Here is an 18,562-nt window from a genome sequence, read left to right as displayed (position 1 = left end):
AAGTGCTGAGTGTGGTTTCTGACTGCAGTCTGATTTCTTTCCTATCTGCATGAGCCATTTCTGACAGGTTGTGCCAACTCCAAGGGATCGAGGAGGATGGGGAGAGGAGAAGCTCCAGCACACAGCTTGCGATTGACAGACTCAGATGTGCACGTTTCCCTATGAGATTGTATATCCCTTCCCTCCACTCACGTCTCTAAATACACTCAGCTCTCCTCTGAGGTATGCAGTGTGTGGCATCAGATCCCTGCTGTTTGCCTTCTGGCAATCAAAAATTCTATGCAATCTGTGCACTTTGAATGGCTGTAGGTAAGTGATGGCTGCAAATAAACAGCTTATGTAGGAGGATTTATTTCATCCTTGTATATCACCTAAGCCTAGTCACTTCACTGGATATATGGAAGGGTTTACAACCAGCCAGAAGGCCTTCAATCGTTATGCAGTAGGGCCTGATTACACATAATTATTTTTGTCATTTAAAGCTCAACCTGCATTTTGTAATATTTTACCCTCCTTGTACTTACAGGAGTTGTTGGTTTAGGAACTGAAAAATAAAAAGAATATGGTATTACCATCTAGCATAAATACAGTAAGCAACTTTTCCTTGTCAAAAGAAGTTTATTGAGTATACAATGTTATAAAGATACATAAAGTAAGTTTACAAGGATCTATAAAGTAAGCTCATTGTTTTACAGTAGGGTTTATATAGGTAAATATCATGAAATTTCAAATATTAAACATTGGGTTCACGTAAACCTAAATTAAAGATATATATCATTTCCTTAGTTACTTTTGTAGGTATTTAAATGATTTATACCTACTATACATATTGTTTACAAGTAGAGTGTATATAGGTCAAATAAATTCTGATAATGAGCTTTAATCGTAAGGTGGAGAAAAGGAAAGAGAAAGAAGAAAAAGGGTTGAAAGGTAGAGGTATGGTCCACAAGGTTGTCAGTTTATTATTCTTTTTAGTTCTCTTTGAAGCCTTAGAATGGGTGTCTCTGTAAGTCATTTAATCTGTTACCATGGCAACAGGACAGAGTCATTGAAGTTTGACAGGAACTGTTGTTTTATCCAAGGATGCCAAAGTTTTTCAAATTTTGGAATTTGATTTTGATCGATGGCTACCATCTTAGCATGGGACATTGTATTATTCATTCTGTGAATTGTTTCTGCTAGTACCAATGTAGGAGATTTCCATGCCTTGGCCACTGTTTGTTTTGCAGCCGTTATTAGTTGGATCATAAGTTTGAATTGAGAGAGTGTTAACCATTCGGGTTTTAGATTAAATAAAGTTAAATATGGATCTGGTTGTATTATTTTTTTAAATATTTTAGATGCAATCACGAAGACTTCCTTCCAGAAGGTTTGGATTACTGGGCACGTCCACCATATGTGTAAATATGTGCCTATTTCTGGGCATCCTCGAAAACAAAGAGCTGAGGTATTAGGTGAATATTTTGCCACTCTAGCGGGTACAAGGTACCAGCGAGTTAGGACTTTATAATTTGTCTCCAGTGCTAAGATGTTGGGTGAGGATGACTTAGATGTGAGCCATATGTTAGACCAGTCTGTGTCTTCTAAAGTTCGTCCCAGGTCCTCCTCCCACCTCTGAACGTAAGAGGGTCTATTAAGATTTGCTACTCCATATAATTGATTATAAAGTGATGAAATTGTACCTTTAGCAAATGGATCTTTTGTACAGATTGATTCAAAAATGGATAATTGGGATAATGGTGTATCCCCCTTTAGGAATGGTGTATAGAAATTTTTGATTTGGAGATATCTGAATATCTCAGAGTTTGGTAGATCATATTTTTCTCTAAGCGATGGGAATGAAAGGAATGATTTAGATGCTATGAAGTCATTTAGTGTCTGAATGCCTGATGTTGTCCAAGCTTTAAAAGAATTTGGGTAGATCCATGCCGGATAAAAGGCCGGATTTCTGATAAAAGAAAGGAGAGGATTGTGTGGAGATTGTAACTGATATTTGGTTTTTAGTTTATCCCAGAGAGATAAGAAGTGTTTAGTTATGGGATTATGAATTTTAAAGTGGTCTTTAGGATCAAGCCATAATAAATTTGATATTAATAGAGGGTCATTTTCTGAAGCCTCTATAAATACCCATAATGGGATTTCCTGTTTTGCATGATATTTGGACAGACTGGCCAAATGTGCTGCTCTGTAGTAGTTAGTAAAATTAGGGTATCCCAGGCCTCCTTTATTTTTGGGAAGATGTAGTGTGTGTATAGGTATACGTGGTTTAGAAGAGCCCCATATAAACGAAGTTGCTCTTTTTTGTACTATTCTCAAAAAATAGGAAGGAATTGGAATAGGGAGGACTCTGAATAGATAAAGCAATTTGGGTAGAATAGTCATTTTGATTGCATTAATCTTCCCTATCCAGGATAAAGGAAGTTGCGACCATTGTTTTATTAGATTTGTGATCTGTCTTAATACAGGAGGATAATTGGTTGAGAATAAGTCAGAATGAGATGCTGTTAAATGAATTCCAAGATATGGGATTGATTTTTCTGCCCATGTGAATGGGAGTGCAGCCCTAGCCGGGATCAATTCCATGTTTGTGAGTGAAATATTAAGCACTAGGCATTTCTTAGGATTAATCATAAGGCCGGATAGGGCTGCAAATCCATCAAGAGCTGGTATTAAGTTAGGACCAGAGACTTGTGGTGATGATAGAAAAAGTAATATATCGTCTGCAAATATACATAATTTGTGTGTAATACCTCCTACTTCAATGCCAGTTATAGTTTGGTTTGTTCTGATGTATTGGGCCATGGGTTCGAGTATAAGGGCAAATAATAAGGGAGATAATGGGCAACCCTGTCGGGTACCTCTTTCGATATTAAAGGCTTCAGATTTGGATCCAGCATATTTTATATAGGCTTTGGGTTTATTATTTAATGCTTTGATCCATGTTAAAAAGTGGGGTCCAAAACTCCATTTTTGTAATGAATATTGCATATATTGCCAGGATACTGCAGTAAGCAACTTTTAACAGTGTATAGCATACTGTATATACATAACTGAATATCAGCAACCAAATAATATGACAAGTTTATTCAATAAGACACTGCAAACATGCAAAGTGCAGCAACTGATAGCAACCGACCCAAATTTAAAAATGTCAGATGATTGACAGGTGCAGATGTTATGGTTTTCAGCACCTTGCTTTATTAAACAAACCTGATGGCATATACACAGGAGCCAAATTTGTTTGATTCCACGTCCAGTGGGGAAATGGCAAGCCACCACCAGGGACAGAGGTAATGCAAGTTAGGACACCCCAAAACACAGGACACAAACACAATGAGTTTGCCTGCACTGGATTGCATGGTACAGAAGTATCATGCAATACAGTTGCAGTGAGTTTCCAAAAGTACTGCATGCCCTATTTTTGGTGCAGTGTGGTGTGATTTCTGCTCATACAAAATGAATTGCATGTGAATCTCACAGGAACACACAGCACGTTCCTGTGCGATTCCTGGTGTGAACCAGCACAAAAGGTATGACTGGCGTCACATAAGCAACCATCATTCCACAGATTTAGTGAAATATTTTTCAGAGGAAATATCCATGACTACCCTAATGTGTGACAATTCTGCTGAGCCTTAAAATTTTTCTTTTCCATGAACTATGCTTTCCTTTGTAAACTTTAGAGCCTTAACCTAATCCCCAGCACCACTTTTCCTTTCCATAAACAATTTTAATTCCCTACAGTTCTCCCTCTCTCCTGCCATGTCATAGCTCTCTCCTCTTCTAGAAGTATATCATTACTGACTGTGCTGGCCCAGCTACTCCACCCTCCCTACCTCCCTATAAACTTTTATGTAGCTACTGGGGTTAATGCAGAATGGGGCACTATATAGTGTCATTTGAGTGACAGCTCTGAGTCTGCTGGGTCTGCTGACATAAATTTCAAGATGGTGGGGCCCATTAGTTGTCTCAGACCTTTTGGATGTTTGGATATGTTAAATCCACATATAATCTTATGGGAAAATTTTTGATGAAATGAATAGCCTGGCAGCAGATTTTCCTTAATTAAATTGTAAGCTTGTATAGGTGGGATTCTTATTTATAATGTTTCTGTACTTGTTTGTCTGGGTCCTTTAAACTGTTTAGACTGCTGTAAGCATATATGCAATGGTAGGGTGGGTGAGCCTCAGCGCCCATCTTCCACATAAAAGGTATGCCTCACCGTGTAATTCTGGGGCGTGCTCCATCAGCACTCCCAGATCTGTGATTGAGCTGTCATCTACAGCTCACTGTCACATACGGACAAATAAAGAACGTAACAAAACAAAATAGTAGCACTTACTACACAGGAATGTCTTGCAGCAAGGGTCATCTGGTATTAGACTTTGAATCTTATATTCATTTTCATCACATGTGGGTTCAGGTGCACAGGTTATTCGGCTACATGGAGGCTACAATATAAAAAGAGGTGTACAATTAGAGCGGTCATAGGGAAATGTTATAGAGTACAATTATCACCAAAAGACCTATTTAGCTAAAATAAGGTTAGGTTAGAGTCAGTTCATAAAGGTGTGTAGGGCATTTTAACTGCATTGTTATTTAACCTTTTAAAAATACAACATTTACAATAATAATCACCCCAGCACTGTAGAATTAGTATTTTCTCCCAAGAAACTGATATTTGAATAATGCAATCCTTTGATCCTGAGTATTTTATGTCAAACTTGTGTAGCACCCTCACTGTTGCTAGCATGGGTAAATTTAGTTTGGCTCCCCTGTAGGCAGAGGAGCATGTGTTAATTTTGTTTAGGAAGCTGTGCAGTGCTTCAAAGGCTGTGGCTCTGTTAGTTTCCCCTGTCTTCTGGAACTCTCTGGATATTTCAACAACATAGTGGGTGGAGGGATAAAGGCTGCAGCATGAATATTTATGGAGTCTCCACCAATCCCCTGGTAGGCAGGGTCCAGAAGGTTGGGAAACAACCAAAAAATATTTAGGAGACTTGCAGTCTTAGAGCAGAGTCTGGTGTCTAGTCATCTGGAGAAGACCCTTGTGCTGGGGACTCTGCTACTGGGGCAGAAGAGCAAGAGAGCGAAAAGAAAAAAGCTTCAAATCTTCACTCAGCCCAGCCTCAGCTAGGCTTAGCTGAAGACATCAAGACAAGCCAGGAACAGCCTACCCAGTAGAGAGGCCAGTGCAGCAGATTTCTGGATTTGAGAAACTACTTAAAGGGGACTAAGTGAGTACAAACCATCATCACACATAAAGCTACAGAGCTGGATCATGAAGGCTTTATAACAGTGAATCTCTATGCGTTACATAATGACATAAAATATGCCACTGAAAGCACACATCACGTGTGTTCTGCAAAAAATCTCGAATGCCCCGTACACATGGTCGGATTTTCCGACGGAAAATGTGTGATAGGACCTTGTTGTCGGAAATTCCGATCGTGTGTAGGCTCCATCACACATTTTCCATCAGAGTTTCCGTCACACAAAGTTTGAGAGCAGGCTATAAAATTTTCCGACAACAAAATCCGTTGTCGGAATTTCCGATCGTGTGTACACAAATCTGACGCACAAAGTGCCACGCATGCTCAGAATAAATAAAAAGATGAAAGCTATTGGCTACTAGTCCGGACGTACGTGTTTTACATCACCGCGTTCAGAATGATCCTATTTTCCGACAACTTTGTGTGACCATTTGTATGAAAGACAAGTTTGAGCCAACATCCGTTGGAAAAAATCATAGGATTTTGTTGTCGGAATGTCCGATCAATGTCCGACCGTGTGTATGGGGCATTATACCGTAACGTTTGGAAACATACTGAGCATGCTCTTTGCCAGCACATATATATTCACAATTTGAAGAACTTTTCAGAATATTTCAATATATTAATATATATATATATATATATATTTAATGATAATTACCACATGCAAATTTCCCAATGAATAGGGCCAATCTCTTGAAATCCTCACCCCCGAAAAGGCACAGTTTAAAGGAACAGTTCACCCAAAAATTATATAGACTGGATGAGCAACATCGGAGTGGTTTCTTATCTCTTGGGGATTCTGGTGGCCAGATATTTCTTATTTTTCTTTTTTCCTGGAGACTCTGATGATCAGATATTCCCACCCATTCTTCCTAAACCCACCTCACTACGTTTCCTATTACTTGAGACTCATGCTCACATAGTATTTACCAACGTTAACGTGACACCCATTTTTTTATATTAGCAATAAGGAGAGAAGGTGCTAAGAGAGAATGGTAGTAATAGCTTGCCATTGGAGGACCCCCTGAAAAAAAAATGCTAATGTCCAATCAAAATTAAAGTATGAGCTTTGGTTGGACTTGGCTATGAAGTTTTTAGACTGATGAAAACTTACAGGAAGTGGTGTTGGTGGAGGTGCTAAAAAGGAAAAAAAAAATCTTAGTACATAAATCAGCATCAGAAAATGTTACCAAAGCAATACTGAATAAAACAAAGTGTAACATGGAACAATAACCAATTGTTATTCATTTTAAGTAATATCTGCCTTAGGAAAACTAACATCAGAAGCATGCATGTTTAGGCATATGGCAATCGAGGCATAAAAAATCTTCTTTTTGCAAATCCTGGTTATACCTCTGCCACGGAGTGCTACTCTGTTTACTCCATTTTTAATTATTTAAACTTATGGCTGGAGCAGGTGGGGGTAGCTGGGAAAGCAGAGCCAAATAGACAAAGATGCCAATGAGCGACCCCCCAACTCAGTAGCTAACAGTAATGAACTGTCAGAATAAAATAAAATAACTTTATGTAACACATATATAATCTAGCACAGTGTTTCTCAACTCCAGTCCTCAAGGCACCCCAACAGGTTATGTTTTCAAGATTTCCCTCAGATAAATCAGGTGTGATAATTACTAAGGCAGTGAAACTGATCAAATCACCTGTGCAAAATAATGAAAAGACAGAAAACATGACCTGTTGGGGCGCCTTGAGGACTGAAGTTGAGAAACACTAGTTCTGAAAGTATTATGATTTGCAAAGTACAATAATAATCCAGTCAAAGGATATACTTTAACTGACTTGATGTTGTGGCAATCTCTTTTTTATAGCAATGATGTAGCAAAAGTGTTAGCAAAAGAGATGACTGCTACGTAATCCATAGACTTTGGGAGGCAGCTGAGACCTTATCATTTCAGTCTCCTTCTCTTTGGAGACAGCTGAGACCTGACAGTTTTATTCTACCTTACTGCAGCAGTACAGGCATCATCATGCTTTATTGGCTAGGCCAGGCTTTCACACTCACAAGTCTATCACAGTGTGAAAAACTGGTGCTTATATAAAGTGTAACTAATGAGGGTAATATATCATCTGAATTTTTACGGTCACTTGTGATATTTGTATTGCAAAAAATTAAGCTGAATGGTTTCTAAGGGTAGCAAAGACAGTTTATCATTTAGATGAGGTTTGCTATAAAGCTCCCTCTGCTCACAATTACTTTGCTGCTATAAAGACACTTACGACATTCAAGTGTTGGGCAGCACTGTAGTTCAGGGTCTCCAACCAGCACTGGTGGACTGTCACTGCTGCATGTGGGAATTTTGCATTGCTCTTGGCATTCTGCATGTAAAGAGCAAAAACAATTAATAATGGTATAGAAAAGCTAATAGACTTGACAACACCTTGAACAGTGTATGTAATAAACCAGAAAATGCTTTTCTAAAATTAAACGTAAAGCATAAATAGAGAGATTATGCTGAGGTAGGCTTTAAGGAACCCAGAACAATCCATCTTATGTAGTAAAAATATTTTTGTTCTTTTAAAGCTGATCTCCGTGCTAAGCAAATAAAATATAAACAAATGAGGCAAGTGTATTCCTGTCGTTTGTATGTATCTGCCTGATCTGTGTGATAATCCAGTGTGAAACTTTGCAGGAGCTGGTGCAGGAGGTTCCTGTAAAAACTGATCACTTTTGCTTTCTTCTGGTGCAGGGTGATTAGTCTGTTTGTGCCCCGAGTTCAGCTTTAATTCCACCTCACTATTACCTTTCTAGTTAGACTTTTTATTGCTCCTAAAGTGTTACTAAGTGAGTGAAGTAATGATTCCCATATGCTGCATTGATGGTTAATTAGCCTGTTACGGATGTAGACAGTAATGTTGGGTGAATGCTTTGAGCCAAGAAAAAGTTCGGCCCTAACATCGCCTGCTCACCTGTGCTGCGAACACACAAATTTGCGGGGCGTTCGTCAGGATGTTCACTTTCCAAGCGCCCCACAATGCACTGAGCACTTCACAGTGCATTTTAGGGTCCTAATTAGATGAAGCCTTGCACCTCACCTAATGGTGACCACTGACCAGAACTTGCCCAGTATGCATTTGAGCTAGTGGGCTGCCCTACATCCAGCATGCCTTCTGAATGGGCATTCAGTGCTGCTGGAGGTTTTGTGACAGATAAAAGAGCAGATTCCATTGGCCGGCTGACATTTGTCAAAATGAATCAGTCCTGGGTTAGCAGCAGCTATCAAGCCCCTGATGCCGATGTCGCTGATTAAGTGTTATTGGGATCTGGAATCTCTGCAAGACTGTCTAGGCTGCCTAGCTTTTTGAGTGTTGATTTCATCTTGAAGTAATTTTTTTGGTATAGGATTCATAGGCACAATTAACACCCAAGGTCCAATTTTCCACACCTGCTTGACAAGTGCATCAAATTAATTTTTTTTACAGCAAGGCCTATTCTTGCTTTTATCAAGAGCACTTCTAGAAGGTTATGGGGTGAAGGCACAACTAACACCCAAAGACCAATTCTTCTGCAACTGTTTGACCGGGGCATCAAATTTCAATGTTTTACTCTGCTGTACCTTGCTTTCATCAAGAGTACCTCTAGAAGGTTACTGGGGGAAGGCACCACCAACACCCAAAGCCCAATTTTTCCGCACTTGTTACTTCTATCCAAAGTCTGCGAAAGAGACATTTGGCTTCTTCACATAAGGCTTGCTTACTGTGGTGCAAACATTTGTTATTTCCTTGCAGTGTGCCAGAGACACCAGAATTTATCCCAAAAAACTCTCATCTTGTTCTGAGTGCACTAAACTGTGGCCTCATTGAACAGACTGGCTCCCCAAACCACAAAATAAGGAAAGCTTGAAGGGAAAATCAATTTACATGTAATTTGTTTTCTTTGTAAATGTCAGTTTTGCTGCAGCAGATTCTATTCAAGGTATATATGTGCCACTTTGCAGGCAGACTATGGGGACCCCCCAAGCACTATATTTAAAGGAATTCATTTTTATTGTTTTATTGTTTCACTTTAACCATCATTAAAATCACTGCTCCTTTGAAAATTAACTTTTTTTTAAAGTTTTGTTTGCATTGGTACATGTTCTCCGAGGCAGAAGCCGGGCCCCCATACCATTTTTATGACCAATACCTTGCATATAAGTCTTTAAAAAGGGAAATTTTGATTTTTCAAGTTTGGGTCCCATAGACTTCAATGGGGTTTGTCGTTTGGGTCCAAACTTTTGCGCTGTTCTAGAGCTCTGGAGTGAATGGAACCAGGAGTGTTCAGCCTATCTCTAGTGGGCAGCTAGAATTAATATTATTTTAAGTTATTTTATTATTTTTCGTTAATTTAACTGCATAAAGGATGACTTGCGGTTTACTATCCTTACATTGGGAATAAACCCCTTTTCTGTATTTTTGGGGGGATTTTAATTTAAATATATACTTCTGTTTCAAGACATCTCTGCTATGCTTTGCAGTAAAATTAAAAGTGTGAATAAATTGATTGGGAAGATTTGAAATAAATGGTTCCTGAACAGTATTCCTTACAGTGTTAGCATACAATACATTACTTTGTATATTTCAACTTACGGCAGTCAAAAACTGGACAGCAGCGAGTGGCAGAAGAAGGTTCAACTACCACTGGAACCGCATCTACCTTCTTACAAGATACAGGTGGACAGAATACATCCAAGCATGGTGGCTTTTGGAAACAAACATACAATTATGAGTAAATACATACATATATGTATAAAATATTGTATTACTATAATTAAAAGGAAACTAGTTAGCAGTAAGTGAAAGAGTAGTCCACCCAAAGCTATTCATTTCTTCTTCCCAGTTTCCATCACTTTAAAAGGAGGATACATTATTAAAGTTCCTGACATGTGACCACTGCCTCATAGCTGTATGTCTGCAATGTGAGATTTTCTAAAGCTGACTCTGTCTTGTGGGCTTGGTGAGAATTGTTGTACTGCTGTTCCACTCACTATTCTTCTGCCTGGACCTGAGGTAGTGCAAGAATCTCTCTGTTTCTGCTTCATGCATTCTGTGAATCTGTGATTCTTTCACCTCTCCTGCTGTTTTTTGATCATCACCCCACATTTATCAGATCACCAACCATCAGGGAGGCAGATCTGACACGAGTAAGGAAAAAGCTGTTAAAGATTCCACCCAGACTTCTACCCAGAGATCTATGTAAGTATCTATGTGTCAGCAATGAGGAAAATAATACCTTCAGGAAGCCTGCATGCACTACTGGTTGACTAGTTTTTGCCCTTGCTTGACTTTTTTGGGCACATTTCCCAGAGTCCAAGAACATGTACTGGCAGATGATTTATCTTTGGGGGATATATTCAGACAGACACTAAATGCAGTTTATCCCATAAAATAATTATTTATACAGGTAACAGCTTGTGCAACTTACTGGAGGTGAAGGTAGGGTGGGTTTGGTCTATGAAATAACAAAAAGAAAAAATGTTAGATACAGTTATAACAATGTTATTTTGTCAGTTAAGTGACAATGGGCACATTTTGCATAACTTACAGAAAGAGCTGTTTTTGGTGGAACATGCTATGGGGCAATTAAGCACTTCCCATCCTTAGCCCATTATACTGGGATCTAAATTGAGGCTGCAACCGCGATCCCAGTATCAGTTTTTTCAACTGGCCATTTTGTCTAAAGCTACTGAACCACTTTTACAGGTAGAGGAACCGGGTCCTACCTCCTTCCATCATCTTTCATGGGCTATTAAGGAGCCCAGTAAGCAGTAAGGACACAACTGGCAGCATTTGCTTCCTGGGACATGATGAGAGGAAATTATGTTGTTTTCCCCGCTGTGTGATGTAAGAAACCGGAAGCAATGAGATTTTGTCAGATCCAGTTTGTGAACAAGCCATTACCAGCTGTGAAAGCATCTGATCAAATCGATCTTGGTTTGATCAGATACTTTGGAGGCCAGAGGAAAGATATGGGGTCTAATAGAGGACATGCCATGGCCAATGTTATCACAAAAGATGATGTTTATCCCTTGAGATAGCAATAAAATTGATAAAAAATAAATAAAAAATTAAGGTACAATGAGAAAAAAAAATAAAAATAAAATAAAAAACTGTTAAAGTACCCGGTCCCACCATGCTCACGAGCAAATGCGAATGTGCACATAGGCCCCACACGCATATGTAAACAGTTATCACACCACACATGCGGTTTCACTGGGAATGTCATAGCACGTGGCAGAAAGAAGGCCAACAAGCACCAGGATTTGTCCTGGTACAGGTTGTAGATTTACAAACCACATTCGAACATGGTGACTTTGAGAAATACAAATACAATGAAGCTTAAATGCTAAATATACATTACAAGGAAAATACAGTAGTTACACTAAAGGGTTAGTTAAGCCAAAATGTATGTTCACTTCTACAAGTCTGCAAATGGGTCAAATGGGACCTAGATGCTAATATAACCTCCCGCTTCTCTCTAATCTAAGCAGATAAGATGACAGGTATACTACAATTTAGCAGCTACAGGCCCACTCTGGAATCCAGTGCTGAAACATAGCCATGGTGTGTCTGTCCCAGGAATCCTAGGGTCCCACGGGCATACCCCATGTTTCAATTCTAATGATGATCTCCTGTTCAACAGTGCCTACATAGTTCCAGCAATGATTTCATCATGACAGGAGGACACTGAATGCTTCTTCAGGCAGTGGTGGGACTTTTGTTAGACCACTGAACACTAATATACTGGCACATTCAGTATGGAGGTCTTTATTCTTAAGTGCTAAGATACTATATTTAATGTGTATGCGGAATTGTTAAACCCTCTGTCGAGCTTTTGTTGCTGGAAAGATTCACCCTCTCTCTTTGTCTTGGTGACCATTGTCTAGTGCAAAAAGTAATGGGAAATCCAAAATGTAGAGTTTTCACATGAACAAGAGGGGATGGGAAAATAAGGATGGGGACATCTGACAACTGAATTTACCCTTGCTTTCAAGAGAATTATCTCACATCCTGTTGTGTCTCTGATAGGGCTGATGGGAATTTTCCACAAAAGAAATGTACTGCAAAAAAAAAAAAAGCAAAACCTGACAGAGGTTTTAACTTTGTTCTACTCTATTCAAACCTAAAAAAATGTGGGCTTTATACACACTTTAAGAATTCACAAAATACTGCAAAAAAAAAATAAAATAAAAAGTTGACAGAGGTTTTAACTTTGTTCTACTCTATTCAAACCTAAAAAAATGTGGGCTTTATACACACTTTAAGAATTCACAATTAAAGAGGAACACTAGCTTGATCCTTTTTTTTAAAGTCAGCAGCAACAAATACTGTAGCTAGGGTCTGGTGCTGTCTCCCTCCCTGCAGCTATCTCTTCTAACTGCTGCAGATCACCAATGCTGCCCTCTTAGATACAGGAGCCATCTGTAGTTTCCTGAGGAACCACAACTGGCTTCCCACTGAGCATCCGCAAACTCATGCATCGATGTGTAAATGGACCTGCAGCGATGGGCAGGGCAAAGTACATTCTCTGCACCTAGGTTTGCAGAAGGGGGAGCAGGTACAGATAAAAATCAGTGCTCACCCCCCACCCCCGCAAAAAAAACCCCTCAGTTACAGCTCAAGGAGAGAAAAAAAGCAGGATTTCCCCTTTTAAGGAAATTTCAACTTCAGGAATTAAGAACTGTTTACTAAACTAGATCAACAGGATCAACAGTGTTTCTTTATCTTTTTCATATAAGAAGAAATTACCGGTGTTGTGCCAGGGACTGAAGGCTGTGGGAAAAAATATATAATAATAATAAGATTAATAGCGACACATGTAGTTTAACTGTACCATTTCAATTAAATCAGCATAAATGGATTAGTCTTGGCTTTTGGCAAGATTAAAATGTATTTTTATCTCCACACTTTTGTTAATATTTACAAATTGTTATCCAATTTTCCTTATTAATGTACATTATTTTGAATTTTGCACATTCAGACTAAATATATTGTACAATTAGATTGTAAGGTGTAATGCCAATCTAAGTTCTAAATTACCAGTATTACTGAGGAACAAGGAAGAAACTTCCAAACTATAACCAGCTAATTAATCATGTGTGTGATCCACAAACCAGATAGCTACTTGCCAATTGGCCCATATATGCATAACTAGGAACTGTTTACTAAATGAGACCAACATTGTTTCTTTATCTTTTTTAAATAAGTAGAAATTACCAGTGTTGTGCCAGGGACTGGAGTCTGTGGGAAAAAAAATATTATAATATTTTTAATATCGACACATGTAGCTTAATTGTAATATTTCACCTTATTCAGCATAAAGGGATTAATGTTGGATTTTAGCAGGATTAAAATTTCTTTTACTCCAAGCAATTTTTTTTAATATTGCCAGTTTGTTATCCAATTTTCCTTATATATTGTACATTATTCAGAATTTTTCACATTCAGACTAAACATGTTGTACAATTAGATTGTAAAGTGTTTGGCCAGGCTAAGTTATAAACTAATCGTAGTACTAAGGCAGGGCAGACATTTCCAAACTATTAACAGCCAAGTAATGTAATCCACAAACCAAATAGCTGCTTGCCAACAGACCAAGATATGCATAACAGACTTGACTTCTTTGCAGCCTGATGGTTTAGGCTTCACCAAAACTAGGCCAAGGTAAGAGGGAGTGATAGGTTGGATTACCGCATGACCAAAGATGGTTAAGGGTGGAGCCAACACTGTTATGAAAATATACCCTGAAATGTTGGTAAGTGTATAACTACTCTTTGAAAAAAATTGAGTTGATTCTATAAAATGGACAGATATTTCAATGACTTACTGGTATTGTTGGTTTACCTACAAAAATAAAACAAAAAAATGTATTACTAATTATTCAGATTAATATATTTAACAGTTATATTTATACAATATGCTATTTGTCTGAAAGGTCAGCAATAAATGGAATTGCAAAGTAAGTACTGTTGGAATAATGCTTGGTATAAGTCTATTTACTAACATTTTATTGTAGAAATTATATCTTATATCTTGCTACACAAACCTTTATAATGAGACTGTTTTCAAAATACTATTTACATACATGAATCAAAAAAAGACACTGACTTACTATGAGTACCAGTGCAGTTGTATTGGAAACAACACTGGGTTTCTGGGTCAATAGACTTGCTGAGTAGGCCTTCAGGTCCACAGTCTGGTGGCGGAGCGCAAGGGTCACATACTGGGAGAAAACAAACAATTTTTAGCTATTCCGTGCATTTAGATGTATCCGATCCCCTCTTAGCCGATCCCTTCCCCCTGAATAACTACATGCAAAGCCCAAAGAATCAATAATCATCTGCAACCTCTGATCTGACAGATACATCCTGAACAACTCCCCAGACTGATCTGTGTTGATCAGTAAATGTGTACATCACTAAAAAAGATACTATTTTCAACAAAGCAAAACACTTCAAACATAATACAAAAACACAGAACTTATTATGGCATATGTGTTTTTCCTCATTCTATATTGCTGCTGTTTTGTAGATAAACACACTTTTGTTCATCATGAACATAGTATAGCAGATCTCATTTTAAAGGAGGCCTGTCATAAGAGAATCATGGAGGCTATAATTCCTGAATTCCTTCTGAAAAATGTCAATGCCTGTCTCTGCCTTCAGTCAGTGAGATCAGCACGACAGCTTAGCTTGTTTTGAAGTGAGTCGGCAGTGGCAATCTGTTTATTGCTTATGAAAAGCAGCTTGCTTAACATCAACACTTACCACAATCAACTTCTGGGCAACAAGGATCTTCTGCTTGGTTATACACCTTCCTAGAGCCTTGCATGAAGCAGTCAGGTTCAGGGGGACACACTTTGCCTTTGCAATTCTGGAAACAATACACAAAGAACAAAGAACTGATATTATTTTCTAGACATGTGCACACTGAAATATTTTGTTTCGGAATTTCGTTTTCGTCCGTAAAATACATTTATTTAGTTACTCCCGAAATTTGTTTTTATTTATTTTGTTTTTCGTTAAAAATTGCATTCGTCCGAAAATCCAAATTAAGGTTGAATCTGTCATTGAAGGCTTATGGTATCTGTCGAATGTTCAAAGAAGATTCGACAGAGCAGCTAAACTGTACGACGCCATATAGTTTACCTGCTCCGTCGAATCTTCTTAGAACTTTGAACAGACACCATAAGCCAAACTACGTGTGTACTTAGTTCTATCTATTTTACTGCTCCTCCTCTTTGGTTACAATCAGCCAATAACATTCATCATCATCATTATTTTTATTTATCTTTTCTCCCCTACATTGAATCTTTTCTCCCCTACGTTGAATCTTTTCTCCCCTACGTCAAATCTTTTCTCTCTGTGTCAAATCTTTTCTCTCTATGTAAAGTTAAGGTTAGGCACATTCGACCACAGGTTTGATGGACACAGATTGTTATTGTCATCATCATGTCGAATCTCCTATCTATATCGAACTGTTGTAGCAACAAAAACGAAAATAAAGCATTTGTTTATGTCGGATCTTTCGTTTTTTGGATTCTGCACTTTCGTTATCGTTTGTTAAAACGATAACGAAAATACCTGAAATTCGGATGAAAATGCATTCGGACGAAAACGAATGCACATGTCTATTATTTTCCTGGTATATCTGTATACATGCTGTATACGCAAGCATTTGTTAGCTAGTGAACCTCATATGGTTATAACAAGCACTGGTGAGCAGCATTACGCCTAGAATTCAATGAAATGTTGCAGTGTATTAAAATATTCCTAACAGGCCAGTCACTAGGGCCAGTTCACACCAGACGGTGGTGCGAGAAACTTGCGTGCACATTTCCTGCACCGCATCCAAAAGTTGCAATCTGCAGTGGGTGTCAGTAATAAGGTATTAATACCTGCACCAGAAGAGGTAGGTATTCAGCATTTTGTGAATGCCAACAGCCCAGTACTAGAAGTGTTTCCTCACCATTTGGGCAAAAAGGTTTTGGGTTGTTGTTACACACTATAAAAACCCTGGAAACTTTACACACAGCCTATTGACAGATTTGATTGTAGGGATCTGTTGTCACTACTACATTTTTGTTTTTGGGTTTAGATAGCATCAAGGGGCTGCCAGGTTAATCAACAATAAATAATCATGTAATCACACGTATGCTCTGGAAAATATGTGTGTTTTACCACATATTTTTCTCCAATTTTGCATGTATTTTAACCGCTTCCAACTGGCTCATGCCAATATACGTCGGCAGAAGGGCATGTACAGGCAGATTAACGTACCAGTATGTTGCCCTTTAAGAAGCGGTTTGCAGGGCACGCGCACCGCGACCTCCGTGAGTGTGATCGCGGGTAATGTAAACAAGCATTTCCCCGTTCTGCCTAGTGACAGGACACTGATCACAGCTCCCCATGTCACACATAGCCCAGCCCCCCCACAGTTAGAATCGCTCCCTAGGACACACTTAATCCCTACAGCGCCACCTAGTGGTTAACCCCCTTCACTGCCAGTCACATTTACACAGTAATCAATGCATTTTTAATTGCACTGATCGCTGTATAAATGTGAATGGTCCCAAAATCGCACCAAAAGTGTCCGATCTGTCCCCCATAATGTCGCAGTCATGATAAAAATCGCTGATCGCTGCCATTACTAGTAAAAAAAAAATTATTAATAAAAATGCCATAAACTATCCCCTATTTTGTAGACACTATAACTTTTGCGCAAACCAATCAATAAACGCTTATTGCGATTTTTTTTACCAAAAATATGTAGAAGAATATGTATCGGCCTAAACTGAGGAAAAAAAATGTTTTTTTATATATTTTTAGGGATATTTATTATAGTAAAAAGTAAAAAATAATGCGTTTTTTTCAAAATTGTCGCTATATTTTTTGTTTAAAAAAATAAAAATAAAAACCGCAGAGGTGATCAAATACCACCAAAAGAAAGCTCTATTTGTGGGTAAAAAAAGGACGTCAATTTTGTTTGGGAGCCACGTCGCATGACAGCGCAAATTGTCAGTTAAAGCGATGCAGTGCCAAATCACAAAAAGTGCTCTGGTCTTTGGGCAGCCAAATGGTCCGGGGCTTAAGTGGTTAAAACACTGCAGGCCAAGCAGTTAATTTATAATGGAAACACGATAAGGCAGGTATTAGGCAGACTCTTCCTGTTTACTTCTCATAACACACATAAGACCTAACTTATTGTACCTAACTCAAAGGTTAACTCTAGGTTCACACCTATGGGTTTTTTAGTGCATTCTGCAGTTTGCTATGGTACATGTTCACATCTATGCATTTTTTAGCTGGTGCATTTTTGGAAGGGGTTAGGGACTTTTTTGCCATAGCAGATTGTGTTTTGCACGTAATAGACTTCATTGAACCTGCACCAAAAACAAAAAAGTGTTGCGTTTTTGATGCATTTTGACATGTGTTTTGCATGTTGCATTTTGCATTTTATTTTATTTTTCTCTTTAACAAACAATGTATAGCTGGTTGCTAAGGAGCGGCCTGGGAAGCCGGCCACCATGTCCTTAACAACCGATGAGTCATCAGCTGTCAGTGGACTTCCCCACTGACAGCTGAATGCAAAAACAGAAATTGCCAGCAATAAACAAAATCGGCAAAAAAACTGTGTGGGCGCTTAGGGTCTGGTAAAGATTTTGAGAGGAACCCCACACCAATTTTAAAAAAAAAATGACGTGGGGTTCCCCCCAAAATCCATACCAGACCTTTATCTAAGCATGCAGCCCGGCAGGTCAGGAAAGGTAGGGACAAGAGAGCGCCCCCCCCTCCTGAACCATACCAGGCGACATGCCCTCAACATGGGGGGGTGCTTTGGGGCGGGGAGGCTCTGCCCCCCACCCCAAAGCACCTTGTCCTCAGGTTGATGGGGACAAGGGCCTCTTCCCCACAGCTCTGGGCTGTGGTTGTGAGGGTCTGCAGGCAGGGGGCTTGTTGAAATTTGTAAGCCACTCCATCTGAATGAGTATGGGGTGAATAAAGACACTTTGAGGTGGAGGGGCCCAGATCCCATCCCCCATGTGAATGAGTATGGGGAACATAATACCCCTGCCCATTTACCAAAAAAGTGTAAAAGCGAATAAAGACAGTACAAGAGTTTTTGACAATTTCTTTATTAAAAAAAATAAAAAACAATGTCCCTGATGTAGATCCATCGTCAATAACAATGCCTGCCGCCACCGCCAGATCCAAAAAAAGAAAAAAAAAGCTCAGCTCACGATGATCACTCCCACGGTCTGCCTGCTCTGCCGTGTGACATTTCCTAAA

General features: G+C 38.9%; 1 protein-coding gene across 13 annotated transcripts in view; it reads right to left on the bottom strand.

Annotated features, from left to right (window-relative positions):
• The window catches only part of LOC141110752 (uncharacterized), a 263,647-nt gene that overhangs the window by 99,076 nt on the left and 146,009 nt on the right, over positions 1–18,562 (bottom strand). For all 13 annotated transcript variants that reach the window (XM_073602320.1, XM_073602329.1, XM_073602321.1 and 10 more), the window contains 11 exons: positions 15,041–15,146; positions 14,386–14,496; positions 14,101–14,117; positions 13,491–13,514; positions 13,023–13,046; positions 10,699–10,725; positions 9,864–9,975; positions 7,515–7,613; positions 6,391–6,413; positions 4,343–4,451; positions 525–544 (listed from right to left, as the gene is read on the bottom strand). In XM_073602320.1, the coding sequence (XP_073458421.1) occupies positions 525–544; positions 4,343–4,451; positions 6,391–6,413; positions 7,515–7,613; positions 9,864–9,975; positions 10,699–10,725; positions 13,023–13,046; positions 13,491–13,514; positions 14,101–14,117; positions 14,386–14,496; positions 15,041–15,146 (672 nt within the window). The remainder of the gene's footprint in view (positions 1–524; positions 545–4,342; positions 4,452–6,390; positions 6,414–7,514; positions 7,614–9,863; positions 9,976–10,698; positions 10,726–13,022; positions 13,047–13,490; positions 13,515–14,100; positions 14,118–14,385; positions 14,497–15,040; positions 15,147–18,562) is intronic.

The sequence above is a fragment of the Aquarana catesbeiana genome, linkage group LG10 (genome assembly GCF_042186555.1).
Source record: "Aquarana catesbeiana isolate 2022-GZ linkage group LG10, ASM4218655v1, whole genome shotgun sequence".
Lineage (NCBI taxonomy): Eukaryota > Metazoa > Chordata > Amphibia > Anura > Ranidae > Aquarana > Aquarana catesbeiana.
The sequence above is the reverse complement of the archived record's forward strand: the minus strand, read 5'-3'. Positions and strand labels throughout refer to the sequence as shown.